This window comes from Myotis yumanensis, unplaced genomic scaffold, assembly GCF_028538775.1.
Source record: "Myotis yumanensis isolate MYYU_CA2020_CCGP unplaced genomic scaffold, mMyoYum1.0.hap1 SCAF_5, whole genome shotgun sequence".
Taxonomy (NCBI): domain Eukaryota; kingdom Metazoa; phylum Chordata; class Mammalia; order Chiroptera; family Vespertilionidae; genus Myotis; species Myotis yumanensis.
The window spans coordinates 69,708,652-69,734,054 of record NW_027223756.1 but is presented as its reverse complement, the minus strand read 5'-3'; the positions used below and the strand labels follow the sequence as shown (position 1 = coordinate 69,734,054).

The 25,403-nt window shown below is 38.9% G+C and overlaps 1 protein-coding gene across 1 annotated transcript in view; it reads right to left on the bottom strand.

Annotated features, from left to right (window-relative positions):
- The window catches only part of GALNTL6 (polypeptide N-acetylgalactosaminyltransferase like 6), a 944,384-nt gene that overhangs the window by 607,022 nt on the left and 311,959 nt on the right, over positions 1 to 25,403 (bottom strand). Inside the window, exon 3 of the mRNA XM_070415471.1 lies at positions 5,381 to 5,489. Coding sequence (XP_070271572.1) covers positions 5,381 to 5,489 — 109 coding nt within the window. The remainder of the gene's footprint in view (positions 1 to 5,380; positions 5,490 to 25,403) is intronic.

Below are 25,403 nucleotides of genomic sequence, written 5' to 3'. Positions count from 1 at the left end.
ATCAGAACAAAAAGAACTAAAAGCATAATGTCTCAAATGAAAAACAAACAAACAATAAACACTGTCATTACTTGTAGATATCACAATGTAGATATCTACATTGAAAGTCCAAAATAATCTATAGGTAAATTATTATAATTTCATAGAAGAATTTAGAAAGTTTTCTGAATTCAAATCAATTTTTAAAATTAACATTTCTATAACCAGCAATAAACAATGTGGAATTTCAATAAAATCAATAACATGCACAATAGCCACATCACATTAATTTTCCAGGAATAGCACTGAAAATGTCTGAGAATAAAATTACAACACATCCCTAATGATAATGAAAAAGCAGCAAATAAATACAATGTATACCAACGAATGAATGTTTAATATTAAAAAGTATGACTTACCCCCTAATTGATGAAGATAATTCAATTCTAAAATTCAAGTAATTTGGTGTAACAGTGGATTAGTGTGACTTAAAATTTTATAAGCTGAATAAAAATTTTTAAAGAAATCCATAATGTTAAGAATGGCAGTACATTCTCAAGGAAGAATGAACTTTACCAGTAATTGTTATAAAAATATAGTACATAAGATATGGTATTAGCTCAGAGATTTTTACTTAGAGAACAGGAATGAGAAAACACAAATATAATAATGTAATATATAATAGAGTCAACACTGCTGAATGAGGAAGAAAAAGATAAATTTTCATATCTAAAGAGATGAAAAGTAAAGAAATATTTAAGCACTACCTTACAACAGATAAAGGTGAGGACCAGTTGGATTTAAAACCTAAATGTACAAGGTAAAATACACTAGCTTTTAAAAGATAATATAGAACATCAGCATAACTTGTCCTTATGAAAATGATTTCCGAATTTGACTACATCAAAATTTAAAACTTCTAGAGATTTAAAAGAACAGTCTACAAGATATGTTATATGATATTTTCACCATATACAAAAGGATAATATTTACAAAAAATTAAGAAAACTTTGTGGCTCAATAAGAAAGATAAAAAAATTGAAAAAATGAAAGTAGAAATCGTAATTTTACCAAAAAGAAGGCACCAACATCTCAGAAGCACAAAAAGTGTCAACTATATTAAAAATTAGTAAAATGAAAATTTAAGTCACAATGAGGCATTATATTGTAGCAGAAAATTAGGGGAAAAAGTCAGACACTACCAAGTGTTCACAAAGATATAGAGCAGTGATAATTCCATTCATTATTGATTACAGTAAAATCAGTATATCAGCTTTGGAAAACAGTGTGTCATGGACTACATGATATACCTGAAATGTGCATTCCTTAGGTTTACAAAACCTACTAGTGAGAATGTACCCAAAGAAAAAATTGTCTCTACTCTAGAACCATGTACATGAATACTTATAACAACATCCTATATAATAAAAGCCTAATATGCAAATCGACTGAACAGCAGAACAACCGGTCACTATGATGTGCACTGACCACCAGGGGGCAGATGCTCAATGCAGGATGCCCACAGGGGGAGCACTGCACAGCCAGAAGCTGGGCTCAGGGCTGGCGAGCACAGTGGCGGCGGCGGGAGGCTCTCCCGCCTCTGCTGCAGGTGGGTGGCAAGGAGCAAGGGGTCCCAGACTGTGAGAGCCCCATACTGTGAGAGGGATGTCTGACTGTCAGCTTAGGCCCAATCCCCAGGGGTAGCAGGCCTAAGCCAGCAGGTGGACATCCCCTGAGGGGGATATATATATATATAAAACTAAAGGCCTGGTGCACAACTTTCATGTACTGGGTGGGGGGACCTTCAGCCTGGCCTGTACCCTCTCACAGTCTGGGACCCCTGGGGGAATGTCCGCCTGCTAGCTTAGGCCCCACAGGGTGTGGACCTAAGCCGACCGGCGGACAGTCCTTGAGGGGTCCTTAGCACCTCTGTGCTCAGCAGCCTTGAGCCTGGCTTCTGGTTGAGCAGTGCTCATCCTGTGGGTGCGCCGCTCAGCCAGAAGCCGGGTTTGCTGCTCCTTAGCACTGCCTCGGAGGTGGGAGAGGCCCCGCCACTGCTGTTGTGCTCGCCAGCCGTGAGCCCGGATTCTGGCTGAGCTCCTGTGTTAAGCATCTGCCCCCTGGTGGTCAAAGCACATCATAGCGACCGGTTGTTCTGCCATTTGGTTGATTTGCATATTAGGGTTTTATTATATAGGATAAGCAAAATCTGGGAACTCCCTAAATGTTCATGAAGAGAAGAATGTTATCTATCTATCTATCTATCTATCTATCTATCTATCATCTATCTAATATGCTAATTGGTCCTAACGGTGTCCCAGTCACAACTTTTCAACAGGCTGTGCATGCATAGGAGCTGGTGGGTGGGGATGGGGTCAGGGACTTGCGCTACCAGGACATGAGGCTGCTGCCGAGGAAAGCCCCCCGACGGAGGTGTGCGCAGGCCCACCATGCAGCCCAGCCTGGAGGGGGCATCAGGACGGGGGTGGCCCCCTCATGGAGGTGCACGCAGGTCAATCGCGCAGCCCAGCCCCGAGCGGGGGGGTTATCAGGACGGGGGCAGGACCTTGGTGGAGAGCTCTCAGCACTCCTGCACCAGGGTCTGAAGGCACGGAGAGGAAGGGAGAGCAGATGGGCAGTAAGGGGGTTTAGGCCAGGAGGGGAGAGCAGATAGGCAGTTAGGGGGATCAGGCCAGGAGGGGAGAGCAGATAGGCAGTTAGGGAGATCAAGCCAGGAGGGGAGAGCAGATAGGCAGTTAGGGGGATCAGGCCAGGAGGGGAGAGCGATTAGAGCCCTCAGGCTGGCAGGGGAGCAGTAAGGGGCATCAGGCAGGCAGGAGAGCAGTTAGGGGCATCAGGCCGGTAGGCAGGTGAGCGCTTAGGAGCCAGTGGCTCTGGATTGCGAGAGGGATCCCAGATTGGAGAGGGTGCAGGCCAGGCTGAGGGACCCCCCATCCCGTGCACAAATTTCGTGAACTAGGCCTCTAGTAAAAAATAAAAGAACGGTAAAAATGAATCAACTAGAATTCTATATATTGACATAGGTGAATCTCAAAAAAATTTTTGAGTGAAAAAAGAAAATCATACAGTATAAATCTATTTTCAGATTAAGTTCAACCACAGGCAAAATGCGACCATATTTATTCAGGGCTAAATATGTAGACAGTAAAAAAAAACTACAGAGAAAAATAAAAGTAAACAAAAACTTCAAGATTTGGAGGGAACAGAATGGTACAAATGATCCTTTTTCTGGACCTGGATATTGAGAACAAGGAGGATTATTTTCACTCTGTACCTACATGTGTATTTGTGTGTTATTCTTTATTTATGGTTTATTTCATAATATTTAAAGAAGAATAAACTATAGTCTGCTGTATTTGTCATATATCTTCCAATGAATCATATAACATGCTAATACTCAGAGTTTTTTAATTCTGCAGAAAATTTGCAGTTTAGAAAACTTATTATATTAACAATTTTCTTTGAGGTCAATTTCCCTTGGCTCGAGTGAGAATAAGAATATAAAAGACATGTTCATTCAAGAGGCAGAAAGGGTAGTATAAAGCAGAAATAAATGTGATGTTCTGAAATTTATATCCAAAACTCATCAACACAAGCAAAGGGTAAGCACACCACGTCAAGTGAAAGTAACTTCAATGAATTAACAATGACAGTTATCATTAGTTGAGTTTATATGTCCAAATAATTGGCCAATTACTTAAGGTAGATTATCTTTAATCCTCACAGCAATTCTGGATGGTAGAATATAAGAAAGAAAAATTGATTTGCCACGTAACCCAGCTCATGTATGCAAAAGCCAGTATCTGATCCCAGGAGTGTCTCTTATATGTGACCTTGTCATTACTTCATGTTTCTCAGATATTATTCAAGGTCAGACTGTGGGATGTAATGGAGCCAGATAAGACTTGACCTTTCATCTAGCTCTGAAAATTATTGGCTGTTTGACCTTGGATAACATTTAATAAATATATGCTTAATACTTTGTGTTTTTTAAAATTAATTGGAGATCTTAAAACTTGTCTATTACAGTTATTATGAGGTTTAAATGAAATCTGTATGTAAAACACTAGTACAAAACATCTTTTCAATTAATATTAGCTTATTCTATTATTATTATTCATACTTGGCAACTTCAGTTAGTTTGATTATATAAGCATCTCCAAAAATTTTCAGCATCCTGTGGTTAGAAAGGGGGACATTTTGTCGGATTAATATAGGGCTGATTAAGCAAAAGGAGAAAAAAAAATAAGAGGGATCCAAAAGTAAGGATGCTGGTAACTAACACACTTTCATGATGGTTCATGGGGTCATGGCCAAGGTGGAAAGACAATGAAACCTAGAATAGAAAGACTCTCTGAGAAATGAAGAACATCCTTGGGAAGACAGAGTAGCTTTAATGAAGACGGGGAGGGGGAGATCAAAGGGGCATGATTTGGGGAAAGGAATGAAAGAAGAAAATTAAAGAAGTCTATAATTAGATCATCCACACCTGACCCAGAGCTCAAAACATTTCACAGCCCCGAACAATTTCATAACTGTTTGGATACCATCACTCCAGTTTTCCTGACAGGATGAGCTATGAGGAAGATTGACCAGTAGAACCTCACATTGTGGCTGAATTACCTGGGATGCAGCATTTCGGGGTTACTCAGATGTCTTTAACAAACAATAGCTTTATTTCTGTGACATCCTCACTATGAAAAAGACACAAAAAACTAGAGCTCCCTCTGCCAAAAAATAGAATATGGACTTCCCATTATATATTATTCACTTTCATCAATTTCTACTTATATGGCCTTCTGAATCCCTGTTTCCAGCAACCTAATTTTTCAGTCCTCTAGAAAAACTTGCTTTTTCCTGTTAAGTTTTCCAACAAGCAAAATGTTTCCTCTATCTCTCACTTAAGACTAGAATTCTGCTACACATGTACAGACCTACTTGACTATGTTTAACCTCCTGTCCGTTTGTCCAAGTATTGCCAACCTCAATCCCTGCCAGTGTCTAGAACATGGTACCGTACCTTTAATATTTTGAATTGCCATTTAAACATACCTGACCTAATGAGTCAACCTAATTCAAGACATATGTCTATTAAGTCAAGTCTTTCTGAATAATCCCAAGATATCCCCAGAGATTATTAAAAAGCAGTTGGGTAATACCAAGTACTATAGATTTCTAAAAACTTTAATGCCTTCTTCAGTTAATATTGTAAGGGCTATTTATTATTGGTTTTCTCTCTGCAATTTGAAATTGTTTTCACTCTGACCCATGAGACATACCTTACTGTGTGCAGAAGAAATACTAATTAGAGATCCTTTCAGTGACAAATGAGACACTGCAGTAAGTGAAGTAGCACTTTGGCTTACACTGAACTCCATACCTGAGCGCATAGCCTCTTTCTGAATGCTTTCATAGTCATGCCAGTCTTTTCTTCTCAAACCATCTGTCCATGCATAGAATTGCCCATCTCCCAGGCCCAGTGGAAATGTCTGTGGAAAAGGAAAGTATTCAGAGCATAAAAAGGAGGTATTTCCTTTTGCATGGTAGGTAAACACAGCCAGGCACATAATAGGCAATCAAAGAATATTTGTTGAATAAGTGTTTCTAGCAAGTGTACTGAAAAGAAAGCTATTGCTAGTGACCAGATTAATACACATTTTAAAACTCTGTTTCAGCTTTTTTTAAATTATTATTGTCTAAAGTTTCACATATGTCTCCTTTTTCCTCGCTTAACCGCCCCCCCCCCCCTAGCCATTCCCACCCCGGGAAAGCCCCCACCGCCCTAATGTCTGTGTCCATTGGTTATGCTAATATGCATGCATACAAGTCCTTTGGTTGCTCTCTATCCCCCCCCCTCCCCTGCCATTTGTCTCTGGATTTATTCTTGTTCATCAGTTTATGTTGATCATTATAATTATATCCCACATATGAGTGAGATCATGTGATATTTATCTTTCTCTGACTGGCTTATTTCATTTAGCATAATGCTCTCCAGTTCTATCCATGCTGTTGCAAATGATAAGAATTCCTTCTTTTTTATAGCAGTGTAGTATTCCATTGTGTAGATGTACCACAGTTTTTTAATCCACTCATCTGCTGATGGGCACTTAGGCTGTTTCCAAATCTTAACTATTGTAAATTGTGCTGCTATGAACACAGGAGTGCATATATCCTTCCTGATTGGTTTCATGTGTCAACCACAACATCTACACTTTTCTATTTTATTTCATACAGAGACTTTAGTAATAATTCAGCGTTTCACCTTTCATGAGCATAAAAGCCTAGCTGTTTTCACTTGCCCAAAGTGTAAATATTAGTAATGCTATCAATTTTGGTATGAAATGAAATGAATTTTGTTTGCGATTTGTATGGTTTCATTAATTTTGATCAAGTGTATTTGAATGGCCTGATATTAGCAACCATTCATTGAATGATCACGATGTGTCGGGTACTATGTTAAATACCCTGTATACTGAAGATTGTTCAATCTTTATGATAGTCTTTGGTTGTAAATCTCCATTTTTTCTGCCTATTAAACTTGAGGCCCAGCGAACTGAAATAACTTGAATTAAATCACAGTGGCAAAGTCAGAACTTGGACCCATTCTGTTAAGACCAAAATTGTGGTCTTAAAAACTAGTAAATACTGCCTCCTATCTAGACTTCTGTTAAGGTATGTTACCTGGTTATGCTTACAGTTGAAAACTATCACCCACTCAACAACTGCAGTCACAACATAGGTTTTGTGCTTTGGTAAAACCCAGTATGTTCTAATGTCAACTTCAAAAGTATTTCTGTGTACATTGCTGAAGCTACTATTTGTATGGTGTTTATTTTTGGGAATAGAAAAATGTTTTAAATAAATATTATTTTCACCAATCTTAATAATCAAGAAAATATAAAATAAATGTTTTCATATTTACATATCATTTCCTTTTTATTTAGTTTATGTTTGAACTAAGTAATATATCTACAGAAGAAGGTAAAGAAAGAGTTTTTAAAGTTTCAATTTAGGTAAAACTAAAAAATAATTTTAGCAAGGAAATTTTATTCAATGAGACTTTTCAAGGCAAATGAAGTGTCTTATTAGTTTGAAATGGTGCAACTATTGTGCTTATAAAAATTATCTACCTTCAGTCCATATTTATAGATTTGAAAAGATTCATTTACTTTTGAAAGAATGAAATGGAGCTAACAAAGAAAAACAATGTAGTTAAATATCAGAGGAAAGATTATCCAAACCCTATATATTTAAAGGAATTTATTTATAAGAGTGGTGAGTTCAGGAAAAACAGGAATAAAAAAACATACAAGGATAACAGAGTAAAATGAAGGATATAAAAACAGGGAGATTTTTTAAAAGGAAGATATAAAGAAAGAAAAGCTATGACAAAATTAACAGAAAAGAATAAAGTAAAAATAGAAGGAAATGTGAAAAACAATTGTGGAATAGTAGCAAAAACTAGAAAAAAAAAGTCATACATTTTTTCCTAATTGATAATGATTTTTTAATTAAACTCAGCTATAAATCTGAAGTTTTAAATAATCAGATAACTTTAGCATATAAAATCCATGTTTTGTCTCAGCCATGCATTTACAATGGTAAGTACTCAGCAATAAGAAAATCTTTCACATTGATTTAGATAATACCAATTTATATACATCACTTTCAGATTAAAATAGTGTCAAAATAAGTTTTGACATGAAACATGGAGAAACAGTTGTGCAAAACCCAAATATGCAAAGTTCTGTCTGGTTACATATTAGTTGGCACACCAGCCCCCTTACACAAAGGAAGGGAGAGACTGAAGACACAGACCACTCCAGGTTGGTAGGTGGCAGGTTTAATAAGCAAGGGAACTACATACAAGACTTGTCGTAGTCTGTGCTGTGAGACAAGTAGGCCTCAGCACCTGCTGGTCAGAATCTTAACCTATAGAGAGGCTTTAACTGGTTCAGTAAGGTGTTCAGTCCAGGTGGTCCAACAAAACCTTACACTTAAGGCTACATCCTTGAAAACTTTGTGGGAATGGTGGGCAGGGCATACATTCCAAGGTTAAGGGAAAGGGGGTGAGGAGCCGCTGAATGCCCAGGGTCAAGGTCATGGGAAAACCAGTGGTCACATCCTCTTAATGGCTCCCTCCAACATCCCACCCTTCCACTGGCTCTTACAATTTTCCACACCCCCTCTTCCTCAACTGGCCTTGAGTGGTCAGCAAGGTGTTTTATTAGCATTGAGATGGCTCATTTGGCAGCTATCTGGCTGCACTGGAGGCAGAGGCCTCTACAAGAATTTAGACACATGCAAGATAAACACAGATTAAGATAACAATTCCCCAAATAAGTAACAATTTTTTCTACCAAAGGCCCCATGATTGGAATCATTGATTTACTAAGTCACATAGACTGGTGGACATTTACTTGTGTCCTCATATGAATTAATAAAGATGACACATTAGCAGACTCATTATGAACACAAAACATTCTCTTTAGATAATGGCACAGGTGGCTCCTTGCAAGGCAGTATTCATGCCCTTGGACATCTGTTTTGGAGGACAGCTTTTGTCATTAGAGACATTTAAATCAGTATTCAGAAAAGACAGATTGTTGTCTACCATTAGAGGCTTGCTGGGTGAATTCTATAAGGACTTATATCCTATATAATAAAAGCTTAATATGCTAAGTCTCTGATCATCCGTTTGGCCATTCAATCAATCAAAGTGTATATACTAATCATATGCTAAGGCCACTCAACTGCTCCCTATGAAGTGCACTGACCACCAGGGGGTAGACAGTTGACTGGTTGGCCAGTCGCTATGATGTGCACTAACCACCAGGGGGAAGATGCTCCAACTGGTAGGTTAGCTTGCGGCTGGGGTCCATCTGATTGGGACTGAGCTAGGAAGGCCAGACATGCCCTAGGGCCCTCCCGCGGTCCCTTCTTGGCTGGCCAACCTCCCATGTCCCTCTCCAGCCCTGATCGTGCCCCAGTGGGATCCCTTGGCCTGGCCTGTGCCTTCTCGCAATCCAGGACCCCTCAGGAGATGTCAGAGAGCCAGTTTGGGCATCAGGCCTCTAATGTGATATAAAGTCCACCAGGCAGTGGAGGGACAAAGAGAATGGCCAAATGATTATACAGGTAAAAAACAGAACATGCCCACCTGGCCTTGAGGAGAAGGAGGTTGGCAGCTTTAGGAAGTTGACCTGGTTGTGTAGACCATCCACGTTGGCTGGAAGAGGAGCACTGTCTGGCTGAAGAGATACCTAGGGGCCAACTAGGACTCCCAGCTTCTCCTCTCTCTCCAATGGTACATGTTTCACTCCAGGTACCGTACATTTTAATATGTCTGGTTTGCAGCAGACATATTGGGATTGAATTGTTCCCTCTTACCCAGAGGTACAAAGAAACTCACTTGCCCTAACCAGTTTGGCTCAATGGACAGAGCACTGGCCTGCAGACTCAAGGTGCCCAGGTTTGATTCCGGTCAAGGGCATGTACCTTGGTTGCAAGCACATACCCAGTAGGGATTATGCAGGAGGCAGCTGATCAATGAGTTTCTCTCTCATCGATGTTTCTAACTCTCTATTCCTCTCTGTAAGAAATCAATAAAATATATTTAAAAAAAAATAAAGAAACTCACTCATCTCTGTGGAATGTCCCATTGCAAATTCCAGTAAATAATATCTTTCCCAGGCTTGATGGGACTTGGGTTCTCAAAAGCATAGCTCGTTGATCCACAAATAAGAGGGGCAATGGCTCTCTTTGTCTTCCATATTTTTCAGGTGTTGGGTGTGTTGGCAGGGTCCCCAGTCTGGCATATGGGTCACAGGCCCTGCTGGCTGATCATTCAAATGTATTAAAGCCTGAAATAGCACTTTAGTCTGGCTAACCAAGGTGTGTTTTATCTGTTAGTGATTTAACCTACTGCTTTAATATTCCATTTTTCCTTTCTACCAAACATGTTGCCTGCTGGTTATAGGTGAGATGGGGCCTCCATTCAAAGTCAGGTTCCTTTGCCCAGTCTGGCACATCATGACCTTTGAAGTGAGACCCCAATCCCTGTCTATTCCACAAGGGTATCCATACATGGAACCCAGCTTCTCTTACCCCCTAATGGTGGCAGCCTGTTTTAAACAATGATAGGGAAAGTTTATATTAGGACAGACACAGTCTTCTCACACAATAGGGCATATTTAGAACCATCACAGAGGGAGAGGGCCGATATAATCATTTGCCAATCCAGCACCTGCTGGGAAGTTTTGTGGATGGCCTCAGACACCTGTGGCAATTGTCTTGGGCATTGTTTACAACACACAAGACATGCTATTAATACATTAACCTTGTGACTGCATTTCAAGGGCAAACCAGCATCCTTGGCCACATTCCATCCCACAGCCACTTCAGTGGCCAGTCTTTCTGTGCAAAAAAAATCTGCTGTACTATCTACTGAAGGGTCATTTGCTAGGGTGCATACTTGAGCAAAGACATGAGCTTCCTGATTGTCAGGGGTGTGAGTGCCTCCTGAGCCTGGAGTTGGAAGGCAGTGCGACTGCCTCAGGCTCTTGCAGGCAAACTCAAATGTTTTTCCACATATCCTAACCTTACAAGGGCTTATTCATGATCACCTGCCCCTCAGCTTCCCGTTGTCCAAGCCATAGGGTTAATCCCTTTAGAACAGCCCAACTGTCAGTGTGAAGGATTACCATCCTGGGCTCAAGAATGCTCACCAGCAAAACCAATCTGAGTTCAACCTATTGGCTGCTGCAGTTAATACCTGTTTATATCCAGACTAGAGGTCCAGTGCACAAAATTCGTGCATGGGTACAGTCCCTAGGCCTGGCCGGTGATCAGGGCCGATCTGTGGGGCAACCGGTGGGGTGATCGGGGGGGAAGGGTGGCCCTGCTGGCACCACCTGTTCACTGGTCCCGCCCCCCCGACTGCTGCCACCGGTCGCCTTCCTCTGCGGGGTGACTAGCGGGGTGATCAGGGGGCCCCTGCTGGCACCCAGCTTGGCTGGCCTGGGGCCTGTGGGCTGGGGACAGCTACTACATTAAGTGTATGCCCCCTGGTGGTTAGTGTGCATCATAGCAACGGGTTGTTCTGCCACTTGGTCAATTTGCATATTAGGCTTTTATTATATAGGATGGTGTCAGTGTTAGACTGATTAGAGACTACAGGCCATTTGAGTGAGTTGCCGTGACTAGACCCATCGTAGTTTGAAACAATACAACTATTTTGCTAATGAAAAAGTATCTGCCAGTCCATCTTTCTAGCTTACAAAAGATCCACTTGTTTTGAAAGAGTGGAAATAAAGCTACTATCAGCCAGAATTTCCCACACTCACTCCCTACAAGCCATAGGGGCTGCCACAGGTATATGGGTAGAGTATTTGGAATATCTACATACTCTATGGGTCTAGGGCAGCCATGGGCAAACTACGGCCCACAGGCCGGATCCAGCCCGTTTGAAATGAATAAAACTAAAAAAAAGAAAAGACCGTACCCTTTTATGTAATGATGTTTACTTTGAATTTATATTAGTTCACACAAACACTCCATCCATGCTTTTGTTCTGGCCCTCCGGTCCAGTTTAAGAACCCATTGTGGCCCTCGAGTCAAAAAGTTTGCCCACCCCTGGTCTAGTGTCTAGAGCAAGGGTCCTCAAACTTTTTAAACTGGGGGCCAGTTCACTGTCCCTCAGACCGTTGGAGGGCCGGACTATGAACAAATTCCTATGCACACTGCACATATCTTATTTTGAAGTAAAAAAACAAAACGGGAACAAATACAATATTTGTATTTGCATGTGGCCCTCGGGCCGTAGTTTGAGGACCCCTGGTCTAGAGACAGTGGGCTGGTGGACAGGGTGCTCCTCTGCTGCAAACAAGCATGCTTCTTAAGCCAGTGTGAGATTTTTGAGCCATGGTAGAAGTGGGCTGATGAAACATATTCTCAACCCACCCTTGAAAAGAAAGGAAGTTCTTAATAAAATATGCTGTTCCTTTGGGAGAGGCTCTACCTGGAAATGCATTGTGCACACTGCTAGGAGCTGCTGATGTATGGGAATTCCAGAACTGGGACCATAATCCTAGGGGTACTCTCTCTTTCTGTTGTCCCTGCCCCAGAGCCCAACCCATACCTTCCAAAGTCACAGACACATCTAATTCAAATGGTAGCCCTACTTGGGAGATGCCCAGAGCTTTAATCTGTTTCAGTATTTTGCCTTCTCAAAGGTGACTTGTTGCTCTGATCCCAGTTCCACATGTACCTTTTTTTTTTTTTTTACCAGGGGGTATAAAGGATAGAGGCACTGTTCGGGGGGGCGGGGGGGGGGGGGGAAGGGGTCCTCCAAAGTTCCAAAGTGTCTATAAAAGCTGGTACCTCTTTCCCATTCTTAGGGGTTGGATAGGCTTGCAACTTACCAACTATAGCTTCTTGGACAACATGGGTCTTTTTTTTTAAACATGGGTCTTATTCAACCAATGACTCCCCAAAACTTTATAGTAGTGCCTGGGCCTTGAATTTTTTGTGGGTTCACTGCCTATCATTTCCCTCACAGATGTTCCAACAAAGTCTGCAGTGTCCTGCAGTAGAGACTGTCCTCATGTTAGTGCTGCATCATCAATATAATGGGCCCATTTTACTGATGTGGGAAAGGAGAACAGAGAGATCTTGGGGTACCATCCCTGACATATTGTGGGGCTGTGAAGGTAATCCTGGGGAAGCATTGGAAAGGTTCATTATTCCCTCTCCCACATGAAGGCAAATTAATCTTGTGACTCAATAGCCAGGAGTATACTGAAAAAACACATTTGCTAAATCCAACACAGCATGACACACTCCTAGGACCGGGGCCAAGGTATCTAAGATGATGGAAATGTTGGGCACAGATGCATGAATGAGGGGCCACTACCTTGTTCAATTCTCAGCAGTCCACAGTCATCCTGAATGAGCCATCTGGCTTTTTTAACCACGCTGGGCAGCTTAAAACACTGTAGGCAAGGTGTGCGATACCAACTTGGTGTAGTTCTTTGATATTTTCTCCTATTTCCTTATGCCTTCCCAGGCAATTTATATTTTTCGATTGTTACCATTTTTTGTGGGAGCAGCAGACTTGTTGGTTCCCAATTGGTATTTCCCATCAATACTGATTTGATTACTCTAACCTGGAGGCAGATTTAACCCATAGAGTTTTGCAGAGTTTGCCCTTGTAGGCTATCAATGATCAATACCTTCCTTGAAATTGGAGAGAGAAAAGCCTTGTTTTCTCCTGGGGGAGAATGTTTAATCTTCAGTGTCAAAGGAACTTTTATGACCTTCCTATTTCCCTCCATAACATCAATGGCACTGAGGGAGGCAGATATGAAGGTTACTCTGTATTAGACTACATTTGGCTCCAGTGGCAACCAGAACAGTCCATCATCTTTTGTATATTTCTGGGGACCAGTGAGTATTGAGCTCAAAATGAGGCCAATGATCACCTTCATTGGCCCTCACCTGGAGGCAGTTTTGTCTTGCATCCTATACTCAGGTGTGGCAGGTACCCACACCCAATAGGACTGTATCTCCCAGGCTCTAATGGAGCAGACAGGGCATGAGAAATGGTAGGGGCAGGTGGGGCAAGTCATAGCTATTGTTCAGGTTTTAAGGCTTTCCATAGGACAACCAACACAGCCCTGGTGTCAAACCACATTTGCTTCTGGGTTATTTCACCAGACCCTTTATAACAATAAACTCAGCAGGAGTGTGTTCTCTCATCATGAGCCTTTCCTGAATTGGGGGCTGCCCCACTGGCTGCGGTTGTTTTTACTTTGTTTTTGGTTTCCTTTGTATTGGGAGTCAGACAGTACCCAAGGTTAAATTCATTTTATGATCAACCACCACAATGCCCTCCTCTTCATTCTCCTCATTTTCACCTCATTTTACCTCTTAGTGTCCCACTCAGGCTTTGTCACAAGCACTTGGACTTTATCCATGGCAGCTGCACCCTCTTAGCTTTACAAAATAGCACCCTAAAGTCTTCAATGTATTATCCTGCTCTCCTACCTCTTTTTCTAGCTCCAAAGCTAGAAGAGTTGTAGACACAAGTCCTCCTCTAACCTTAGCTCATCCTCCAACTTTCTCACTCCAGCTTCAGCCTCCAGTTCTCCAGTTAGGCAAGGGTGGCTGAGCGCTACCCACAGCCAAGGCCAGCCCACTGCCCACAGCCATGTGCTTCCCTTCTTTGCCGCTGAGAGCTACATGCAGTTCCTCAAACACGCATTAGACCAGCTGGCATTTTCAGGGTGTCTCCACTCTCATGTAGGAGCACATAAGAATTTAACTAACAGACCACCCTTCCCCACATAAAGGTCAAAGACCCATTTATTACATTTATGGGCTAACTTACCAACCCCTCCTCACCACACACACAGACACAGACACAGCGGGCAAAGGAAAACCAAAGCAAGTAGCAGGCCACTCCAGATTGGTAGGTGGCAGGTTAAATAAGCAAGGGAACATACTTACCAGACTTGTCTGGGGGAGCTGGGAGACAAGCAGATCTCTGCACCTGCCGCCATCTTACGTTTGTATAGAGCCGTGGTCTGCAAACCGCGGCTCGTGAGCCACATGCGGCTCTTTGGCCCCTTCAGCGTGGCTCTTCCACAAAATACCACGCACGTACAGAGCGATTGAAACTTCGTGGCCTATGCGCAGAAGTCGGTATTTTGTGGTAGAGCCGGTATTTTGTGGAAGAGCCACACTGAAGGGGCCAAAGAGCCGCATGTGGCTCGCAAGCCTCGGTTTGCCGAGCCGCAGTTTGCTGACCACTGGAGAGGCTTTAACTGGGCCAGTCACATATTCAGTCCAATAACACCTTTCTATAGGCTACCTGCTTGAACAACTCCTAGTGTGGAAAGGGTGGGCAGGATGTACATTTCAGGAACAGGGGATGGGGGAGGAGCTTCTGATTGCTCCTTCAGTGCACAGGTCAACTGGAGGTCACATCCTCTCGATGACCTCCTCCAACATTACCAAGCATATCCTGTTTCCCTTACTTTGATACATTTAATTTTGAGAATTCTTAGCAATTGGTAATTGAACACAAGAGTTAATCTTCATTTTCTCCAGAAACCCTATGAAAATTATAGTAAAGCATCAGATGAATCAAGGAAGCAGATAGTTGACTTGATACAAATTTTGTAAATGGCTGAGAATTACTGGGACAAAAGCATACTTTTTTGTCCACTAAACTTTTGAAATAACTAAAAACAGAGGCATCAGGTATTTCTGAAAGCAAGGTTAAAGGCTAAATTAAAAAGAGACTGACACTTTTTATATGAGGCAGTTAAATTCTCCTGGGTTCGCTCCTCAATTCCAACCATCAGGTGATTTCTGTGACTCAGTCACTGTGCTCCCCACTCATAGCGGGTTGGAGTTTGAATGAGAGAAGTATGTTTTCAGAATACTAGCAATAGGTGAAAACAAGGGTGCCAAACCATTCTAAAAACAGGGTTCCACGGGAGTCTATATACCAACTATTATTTAACCAAAGCTCTCTTCTCTCACTAGGCTCCCAGAAAGCTGCTAGCCTGCCTTACACCCTTAGACAAAAGATCAATGAATTCTTATCATGCAGTTATTGGGTGGCTCCCAGGTACACACCCAGTAACTGCATGAAAACCCTCTTCTCAGAGAACATCAGAGTAGAATTTTCACTCTTTCACTCATAAATATGACCAGGTAGCCAAGGATTATCAGACATTTGAGAGCGATTTCAATGTAAAATTCAGAGGCCAAAGTAAATAAAAGTTACAATAAACTTTAAGGAAACAAAGGCAATATAAGGCAGAGAAGAAAACTTCCCCCCAAAATCTAAATTAAATTTCCTCAAAGAACGTTAAGAAAAAGTTCCTCATAGAAACTGAAATTTAAAAAGAAATGAGCACTTAGCAAAGAAACAGCTCTTGCAAAGTGAAAATGGAATAGCAGGCATAGAATAATTAAGAGGCAGTTTGAAAATGAAAGGTCAAAGGAACCCTACTCATTCACAAAGTATGTGCCAAACCTACTGAATTATCTTATTCACAGGGAGGGCTGATGAACAATGTAAAGATTAGATGTATTTGCAACCTTTCCACCCACCAGAAAGGTGAATACATAATTAATCTCAGTCCATTTGAATAGAACTACCTTGGTTCTGAAAGCCTGATCATCCAGTAAATTAAATAGAAAAAATATATAAATAATAATAAGAAACAAAAGGGTCAGTGGCAAAAGAAATATAATATTGAAAGGAGGCAGCAAAAGGGCAGCTAGCTTAGTGATCATTCCCTCCTGAATGGACAAGCAGGATGAATGTCTCCGTAAAAGAAAAACAAAACAAAACAAAAATAGAAAAACAAACTTAATACTTATTTCAAACACACATTAAAAGAAGAGTTACAGTGCTTCCAAAGATATTAGGATAAACCACTGCTACATACAGGGTATGGCAAAAGTAGATTTACAGTTGTGAGTATAGGAAACACAGTTTATTCTTGTATTATTATTTATTAATGATTGTATTATTTTCCATATGAACAACTGGAAACATGCTTTTGCCCCACCTTGTATGTAAAAGTTCAAGCAAATGAAAAGTAAGGCTATTAATAAGGCTAAAGGGGGGAAAATAACCTACAAAAAAGGGAGGATGATTATAGCACACTATTGGATTTAGATATGAATACTCTTACCTAAGTATTGTTTAACAAAAATTGGTACTATAACTACACTGAAGGTTGATAAAAAGAGAAGAATAATATTGTTAAATACACATTTATATAATAGGAAAACAATAGATAAAACAAAAACAGACAAAAATACTCAGAGAAAAATAATATACACACACTAGCTGAAAATATGGAAGTGTATGACATAATAAAGGTAAAAAGTTGGCATGGTTGTCCCTGGGTAGCAGAAATTGCAAGTCAGAGAGAGTGGGCCAGGTGAAACTATGCTTTAATAATAAAGCTTATCTGAGGATATGCTACATTAGTACCTCTTCTTAGCTAGATAAATCCTACTCACAGGCGAGCTAGATTAATGCTACTCACAACTAAGCAGCCTTGATCACCTGGGAACTTGTTAGAAATACAATTCCCCAGTCTAAACTCACACCTGTTAAACCAGAGAGGAGAGACACAGACAACTGTGTTTTAACTAGCTCCCCATGTGACTCTGAGGCTTATTAAAGTGTGAGAACCACTAATTCATATGGAAAGGAATAGCAATTATCACATTAAAATGACATTTTGGATTCATTTGCAAAGTATGTGCCACAACCTACTGAAGAATCTTTTTCATATTGCAGGCTGATGACCAATATAAAGATTTGATGTGTTTGCAACTTTTTCACCTACCAGGAAGGTGAGTAAATAATCCCAGTTCATTTGAATTGAGTTACCTTGGTTCTGAAAGCCTGATCGACCAGTAAGTTAAATGGGAAAAAAAAACATAAATAATAAGAATTCATATAAAATTAGTTGTATCTGCATCTTTTTCACTGGCCAGAAAGGTGGATGAATAAACCTAAGTTAATCCCAGTCTCTTTGTATAGAACCACATTGGTTCTGAAAACTTAACCATCCATTAAATGACCCATCAGTATTCTGACCTTTTCCTTCACATGAGCAGTCTCCAGTGCCCAGATCTATTTGCTTCTCTCTTGGGTTATATCACGTGCCCTCCATATGATTATGGTAACACAGAGCCATTATCTATGACCTTGTAAAATAAATGTAAAGAGTATTGTACCTTCATGAGGCATATATTTCAGACCCATCATTAGGTCAGCCATTTATTTGTGAGCGCTCTTTCTATTTTTCACCTTGTAGACTTTTTATTCATTGTAATGTCACTACAAATAATTAACTTGGAAAAAAATCAGGAAGAGAAGAGACAGAATCCATTAGGTAGAAACTATATGTAATAGCGAAAGCTGAATCCCAGAGCCTATTGAAAAATAATATACTTGAGAATGGGTCATGAGAAAAAAGTTTCCAAGGGTAAAACATTACTCATAGACAATGTGTTTGCCAGATATATCAAACTCAAACACCTGGGTTCAGAAAAATGATACAAAGGGGTGGAAATCTGTGGTGCACTCCTGGACTACCTGACCACTGTTAATAACTTTGAAATCATGTTAAAACTTCTCTCAGGGTCTCTCCGTCTGAAAATCCCAGGTAAATAAGAAATCCCTTGCCTCTAAATTACAGCAATTTTATTCATCGCAATATTTAGTATAGATGATGATGACATTAAAAGGACACATTGTGTGAATCTCTATAAAGAAAAGATTGTGTGTATCCTAAGACCCCTCTCAGGTTTTATAAATCAACAGCCAATGGACTTATTCTCACAATCATACTACTATAGTTATTCTTTAGAAGACAATATGGTGTAGTGGAAGTACTGTGGATCCAGGGCCAGAAGATATAAATTAAGGTTTTAAACCATGTGCAGGAAATCTGCATTTCCTCTAAGCTCCTCAGTTAACTCTTAAATGAAATGAGGGTAATAAAAATACGACCTACCTTACACACCGCACAAGGATTTTTGAGTAGTAAATCAGATAAAGTATGAGAGAGCCCTTGGCTTATCATAAAGCCACATATAAATGCCAGTTGTTTTCACCATCTCTGCTATTTTTATCCATATATTTGAGTTATTGCCATTGTCCTTGAAAAGTTATAATATACTTATAGAGACAAAACTTATATACATTAAAAAAGAATTAATTTTGTGGGGCAAACTCTATGTCAGAATATGTTAATAGAATATAAGGATGAGTTTGAATTCTTATATTGGGTGTGATTATGTTTCTTATATTGAAGTCATTTGGGAGATGTTCTAAGCAAGTGGAACACTACTGTATAAGTAACATAATGATGACGCCTATGGAAAAAAGAAGATAACTGACAATGATTCTTACATAATTTTATCCTCATAAGAGCAGGAATAATGAACTAGAGTTCAGAAATGTAAAGGTCAAATAAGAGTCTTCAAGTCCACATATGTAGTAAGTGGAAAACTAGAATTTGAACTAAACCAGTCTGCCTTTAAATCTTATGAATTACAAAAACAAACGAACATAGAGACCTTTTATGTTTCTCTCATTATTTATTTATTCAAACTCTATAAAGTCACTTTTCAAATGTTAGGAATTAAACAAAAGAGACAAGGTAAAGCCAAAGAAGAATTCATACAAGGACCTTAGACTGTATCCACTGAGCAACAAGGGGTCATTACAGGCTCTCAAACTGGAGAGTAGTATACAAAATGTTATGTGGAAGTCAGTTTTGGTCAAACCCAAGTATAGAGCATGCAATGAGCCAGGAAAAATCTACAGAGAAGTTTCTGCAATTTTGTATATTCCCAAAACATACTGATAAGTTAGTGTTAGAACACATAATCCCTTTTTTAGTGAATAGAACTGTCTTGTTCTTTACATTCTGTTTAAATTCTCAGACATGACATTGTTAACGAAATAAAATAAGCCTTGAGCTGGCATTGATCACTGAAACCTCCAGTCCATCCTCTTGACCTTGTAAACATGGAATCCGAAGAAGGGCTGAGGACAGATATATGCAGCAGGCAGAAGGGTGTACGAAGGAGTTCAGCTCTTATTTTTAGAATTTAAAAATTTTCAACAGAATATGGGTTGCTATATAAAATATCTTGATTTTAATTTTTAAACAAATGCAAGTATTGATAAAATATATTGTAGGATCATGTGTTTGGGATATCTTGGCTACAGTCACCATTCCTAAATCAATGGGCAGGCTTCTGCCACAATCTTAATCATGACCTCACTCAGCTTGCCTCAGAAATTGATGACATTGTCTTTTATCTGGTGTAAACTTGACTAACATTACCAAAACCCTGAGCTTATAAATTTATCCTCTGTGTTTATATTAGTGGCTATGGAGATCACTAAAACCAGTTAAAGATAAAACACTGAGTTAGTATTGGTGAGAAAAGCTGCAAAAGTGAGAAAATAAGAAGACGGTTCTGGTAAATAACGAAATAGTGCTCTGGTTTTTATCTTGCTAATAAAAATGACAAAACATTTGAATGGCTTGATGCTCAGAATCCCAGATTTCTGAGGATTCAGTTACATTGACCACACACTTGCAGTGTAAAATATTGTCCTATGGTAATGGTTGCTTTTATTATACATTTATCTATGGGGCTTATTTGCACAAAAAAAGGCTGCTATCAAATTCACGTTATCATAATACTATTTTATTTTGAATGACTATATCCATGGAATACAAGGAACACACAATTTGAGAGGTCTACTGACAGAGCTTGCTTTCTATTCCAATCTTTCTGAAACTATTTAAGCATCATTTGTTTGCATAGACAACGATCATAGGACCTTCATTTTATGATTTCTTGGGTGCTTGTAAAGAATTTCTGAAGATGCCTCCCTGTTTGGGTTGAATTCATGTCTGGGTAGCTGAAAAAAAGAAAGAAAAAAAGAAAAAAACTCACATTGTTTTAGCTCTCTTTTTTACTGTATTGTTACTTCACAAATTTCATTAACATTATAACCAGAATCATTTTTTGTCAGTAAACAGAAGCTTCTATTACTAAGTAATCAGAGAGATCAGTAGCAAACTATTCTCTTGTAAATAAAGGGCATCTTTATTATTATTATTTTTTTTTTAGTTAAATATCATTGACTGCAAGTGCCTGGTAAGAACCACCCTGATATTAAATAGGTTTAAGAACTCAGCAGTAGCTAAATCCAGCTGACATACTCTATTTCCACTCAAGCATATGATGTAGAAGAGTTGTGTTACTGACCCTCAAAATTACTATAATTTTTACTTTTTTTCCATCACAATGGAAACATGTTAGCTCAGCAGGAGAGTCCTCCACATCCTTGATTGCTATGCAGCAGCATACCTTGTAGAAATATTCAGAAGATCAGCATGTTACAAACATGACATTTTCTGAGATGTATTGCCATCTCAAAGTCTTCTCTTTGTGATTCCTAAAGGAAAAGATAAAAAACCAATAACGAAAATTTAGTAAAGAAGTAGACAGCATTTCTGTGAAAATGTAAAAGCAAAGAAAAATCATGTCCAAAAAAATCATATTATATTAACCTTCAAGTGTCACCTGGCCCCCTGGTGATGGAGATCCATACTCTTGCCGTTTTCTGTGGGTATTAAGTCTGGGTTTCCTGACCCCCTGAAATTTCTTCAGAAGGACATCATATGGTGCCTCTAGAATTCCACCCTATCAGTTCTTCAAGGGAAAAAACATAGCATCCTCAGTTGTTCTCCAGAATCAGTGTTATCTTAAAATACGACTCTATGTCCTTATTAATCTGAGCTTACTGTGCTATGTCTGAAGGGAAACATATTAACACAGAAAGATGGGATGAGGATTAGAGAGAAAAAGCAGAGATCTTTTGTCATAAGTGTGATAGTGATAAAGAAACCCAATCAAGTGTGAGCACTTTCTCCAAGCTGTATGCCACCCAGGTGTTTTTATATATCTACTAACAAAATAAACAGTATAATAGCCCTGGACCCAGAACTACAGCTGAGAATACAGGATTAGTTTATATTTAATTAAGTCATGATTAGATGACGGCATGTCACAGTCATAGGCTTCAAACTCCTCAAAGATCATTGTATAAACATATGCTCAGTCGGCTGCAGTTATTACCACTTTCACAATGACTGCAATCATCATTGCATCCGCTATATGCATACAAATATAGATGAGACCGCAACATTACATTCAAGGAGACTTTTCTACTTTTAGTACTGTTGCAATTTTAAATGGTTTTTATAGCAATCCTTTAAAATTTGTATCTGAAAGAAATTTTCTAAATGATAAAGATAATTGAATATGCAAACTTCATACTTGAAAAGCTCAAACAATGCTTTATAGCCTGCCTATCTCAATAGCCGTCATTTAAGCTAATTCAATCTTCTGGAAAATCAAGTCAAAAGGTAAACAGTCATTGTAAGTCATCAAAAGTTTAACAAATATTTATTTTCAAGAGTACCAGGGTATAACAGGCAAACTTGTGTAAAATGGATCACTGTAAGTAGATATATTGCTCAGAGATAGAGAACAGAGGGTATTCATACTGTTTTCCTTCTACTATCAGCATTTCAAATACTGGTATAATTGTATTCAATCTACCATTCAGCTGATCTGCCTAGGGATATTTATTATTCAATGTCTACTCTGACACTAGAAATATACTTGTCAGTCAGACAAATTTGCAGCCCTTAGGGACCTTCTAGTACAGCGGTTGGCAAACTGCGGCTCGCGAGCCACATGCGGCTCTTTGGTCCCTTGAGTGTGGCCACAAAGTTTCAATCGCACTGTACATGCGCGCCTGCACGTGGTGTTTTGTGGAAGAGCCACACTCAAGGGGCCGCAGTTTGCTGACCACTGTTCTAGTAGAAGGAGACACTCATTCATTGAACCAATTATAAATGAACTTCTACTATGTGCCTGGCACTGTTCTGGGTACTTGGGATTTATCAGTGACTGATGCAGAGAAAAATTCATACCCTTGAAGAGCTTACCTAACTTACATTATAAAAATGTGTTATAAAAATACAAAATAAACAAGTAAACTATATAACAGTATTTTCAAAGAAGTCTTTTTACTTTATTAATTTAAATATTATAGGAGAAAAGAGTGGGAGCAGAGGTCAGTTGAGTTTGAAACATACTAAATTTAAGGTGCCTAAGACTACTTAGAAAGAGTTATAATACTTTTTCCACTGGAAAATTTCACTTTAAACAATTACTTAAACATAGCATTTCATCTGAAGATAGAGTCTTGTTCTTATGTGGATGAGCAAACATCTTTTTGGGCAGAAGTGTCAATGCTTTGACCATCCAAACCAGCTTGCTTTTAATAGTATTGATTATTTAGCATAAATATAATTTGTCTGCTGTGTTTGTCGGGAGGAGGTTAATCTCCACTTCTTAAATACCAAATGATAAAATGTCAAGACATGACAAGTAGAAAAGAAAGCACTTAAAATCTAAATCTTAAAAGGGTCTCGGATCATGACTTTCACAGCTAATTATTTCATATACCAGCAAAAATGTTTTCTCAGCTCTTAATTTAGATTATTTGGGTCAACAAATTGTAGACATGAAAGATAATAGACCACTGTGTTTTCCTGGTATCCACTCTGTATTTTGAAAATAATCTACTTACAGTAAAGCAACTTTGATTACTATAATTATAGTTTACAGTAAAAATTTTTAAAGATTAGAACTAAGATTGAGACACCCTATTTTACAGAACATACACATGAGATTTGAATAGTATATTATTAATTTTTCATAAAGATCTTTCTGCATGTGGTGATGACACAAATAAATAAAGATCTATGCAGTATTTCTTATTTATGTTAAGGATGTCAACTGCATAACAATTCAATTTATTCTACTTTACTTCCTTTCATGTTTTTTTAAAATATAATTTATTGATTTTTTTACAGAGAGGAAGGGAGAGGGATAGAGAGAGTTAGAAACATCAATGAGAGAGAAACATCGATCAGCTGTCTCCTGCACAATCCCTTCTGGGGATGTGCCCACAACCAAGGTACATGCCCTTGACCGGAATCGAACCTGGGACCCTTTAGTCCACAGGCCGACGCTCTATTCACTGAGACAAACCAGGTAGGGCTCCTTTCATGTTTTTAAAAGCATAAATTAAAGAGATATTTTATATTAATAATAAGTATAGATGCCAAGGGGTAAATAGGTAATAAAATATTTTACTTTTGTAATCAAGGGTTACTCTTTTACCCATATGCTTTAAAGACGATACTATTTTTTATTGCATAGTGATCTAATCTAAACATTTGACTTTAGCTAAACTCTTTAACATATATCTTTCTACCATCCCAAATACCTTAAAATGGATAGGTAATTTCCAATTAATTAGAGAAACAAAATAACTAGTGGTTAAGAGCACAAATTTCCATGCCTCACTTTCTTAATCTATACAATGGGAATAATAAAATTTAACTCACATAGTTTCAAGATGAGGAAAAAATTTGTAAAATATCCATGATAGTACTTATCACTATACTAGTACATCAATATATACACATATATTCAACTGATTGAGAATTCAATTACATTTTCAATTTTAATATAACTTAACAGTCATAGGTTTTTAAGTTAGTACTTTCCCAAAGATAACAAACTATTACAGAATAAAATTCAGTGTAAAAATTACTAACCATATGTACTTAGGAACATAGATCACTTTATTCAAAGTCTTGAATATTCTGGTCTTTCCAATTGCTATGAATAATAAGACTTTAAAATTTTTCTAACAAAACAATTCTAGAAATACATTGTAAAAAATGAACATAAGCAATTTCTGTTTTCACCTCCATTGTCACTTTTATCTTTACAATAAAATAAAGCTTAACAAATTGAAAATTCACTTTTCTTGGATCCATCAGAGAACTGAGGCTTTCCTGGGAAACCACCACCCAGAAATCTAGAGAGACAGATGAATCCAGAGTCAGAGCTAAGATCTCTTCACTTGGAGCAGAACTGCGGGACCCATAAACAGGTAGCAATTAACTGATAATTGTGATGAATTGATAGGAGCTGGGTATGGATTGGCTTGAGAATCAGAAACTCCTGGGACTCTTAGGGAGTCCCTGTTCTTTCTTGGGTTTTGCCTCCAGGAACTATTCTGGATCCTCATGGTGAAGAACCAAGGAAGATCCCCCTTCTGGTTCTGTCAGTGTGAGAAGAAAGGAACCTTTGTAAAATGTGCCTGTAGTGTGCTCCATAACAAATGCCTACACTCCAGGAGAAAAGAAAGACTTTCCAAAGCCTTATCCAACTTGGGGAAAGGGCACTTCCCTCAGGATTCCAGTCTACTCTAGTTTTCCAGGCTAATCTAAGGAGAGGGGAGGAAAGAAGAAACCCGTGTGAAGGTCACATTTCAGGAAAAGGCCCACTAAAAGATTGGGATTTAACCATAAAATTATAGAACACTTTCCCTCCCTACACCTTATTGTCACACCAACAGGGCACATGTTTAATAACAGTAGATTAAAAGGGAAAGACACAGGTGCTGTCTAACGAGGAGTTCTTAGCAAAACCCAAAGACAAAGGGAGACCAAGACAGGGACACTAGTACAGTGGTTCTCAACCTTCCTAATGCCGTGAACCTTTAATAAAGTTCCTCATGTTGTGGTGACCCCCAACCATAAAATTATTTTCTTTGCTACTTCAATAACTGTAATTTTGCTACTGTTATGAATTGTAATGTAAATATCTGATATGCAGGATGTATTTTCATTGTTACAAATTGAACATAATTAAAGCATAGTGATTAATCACAAAAACAATAT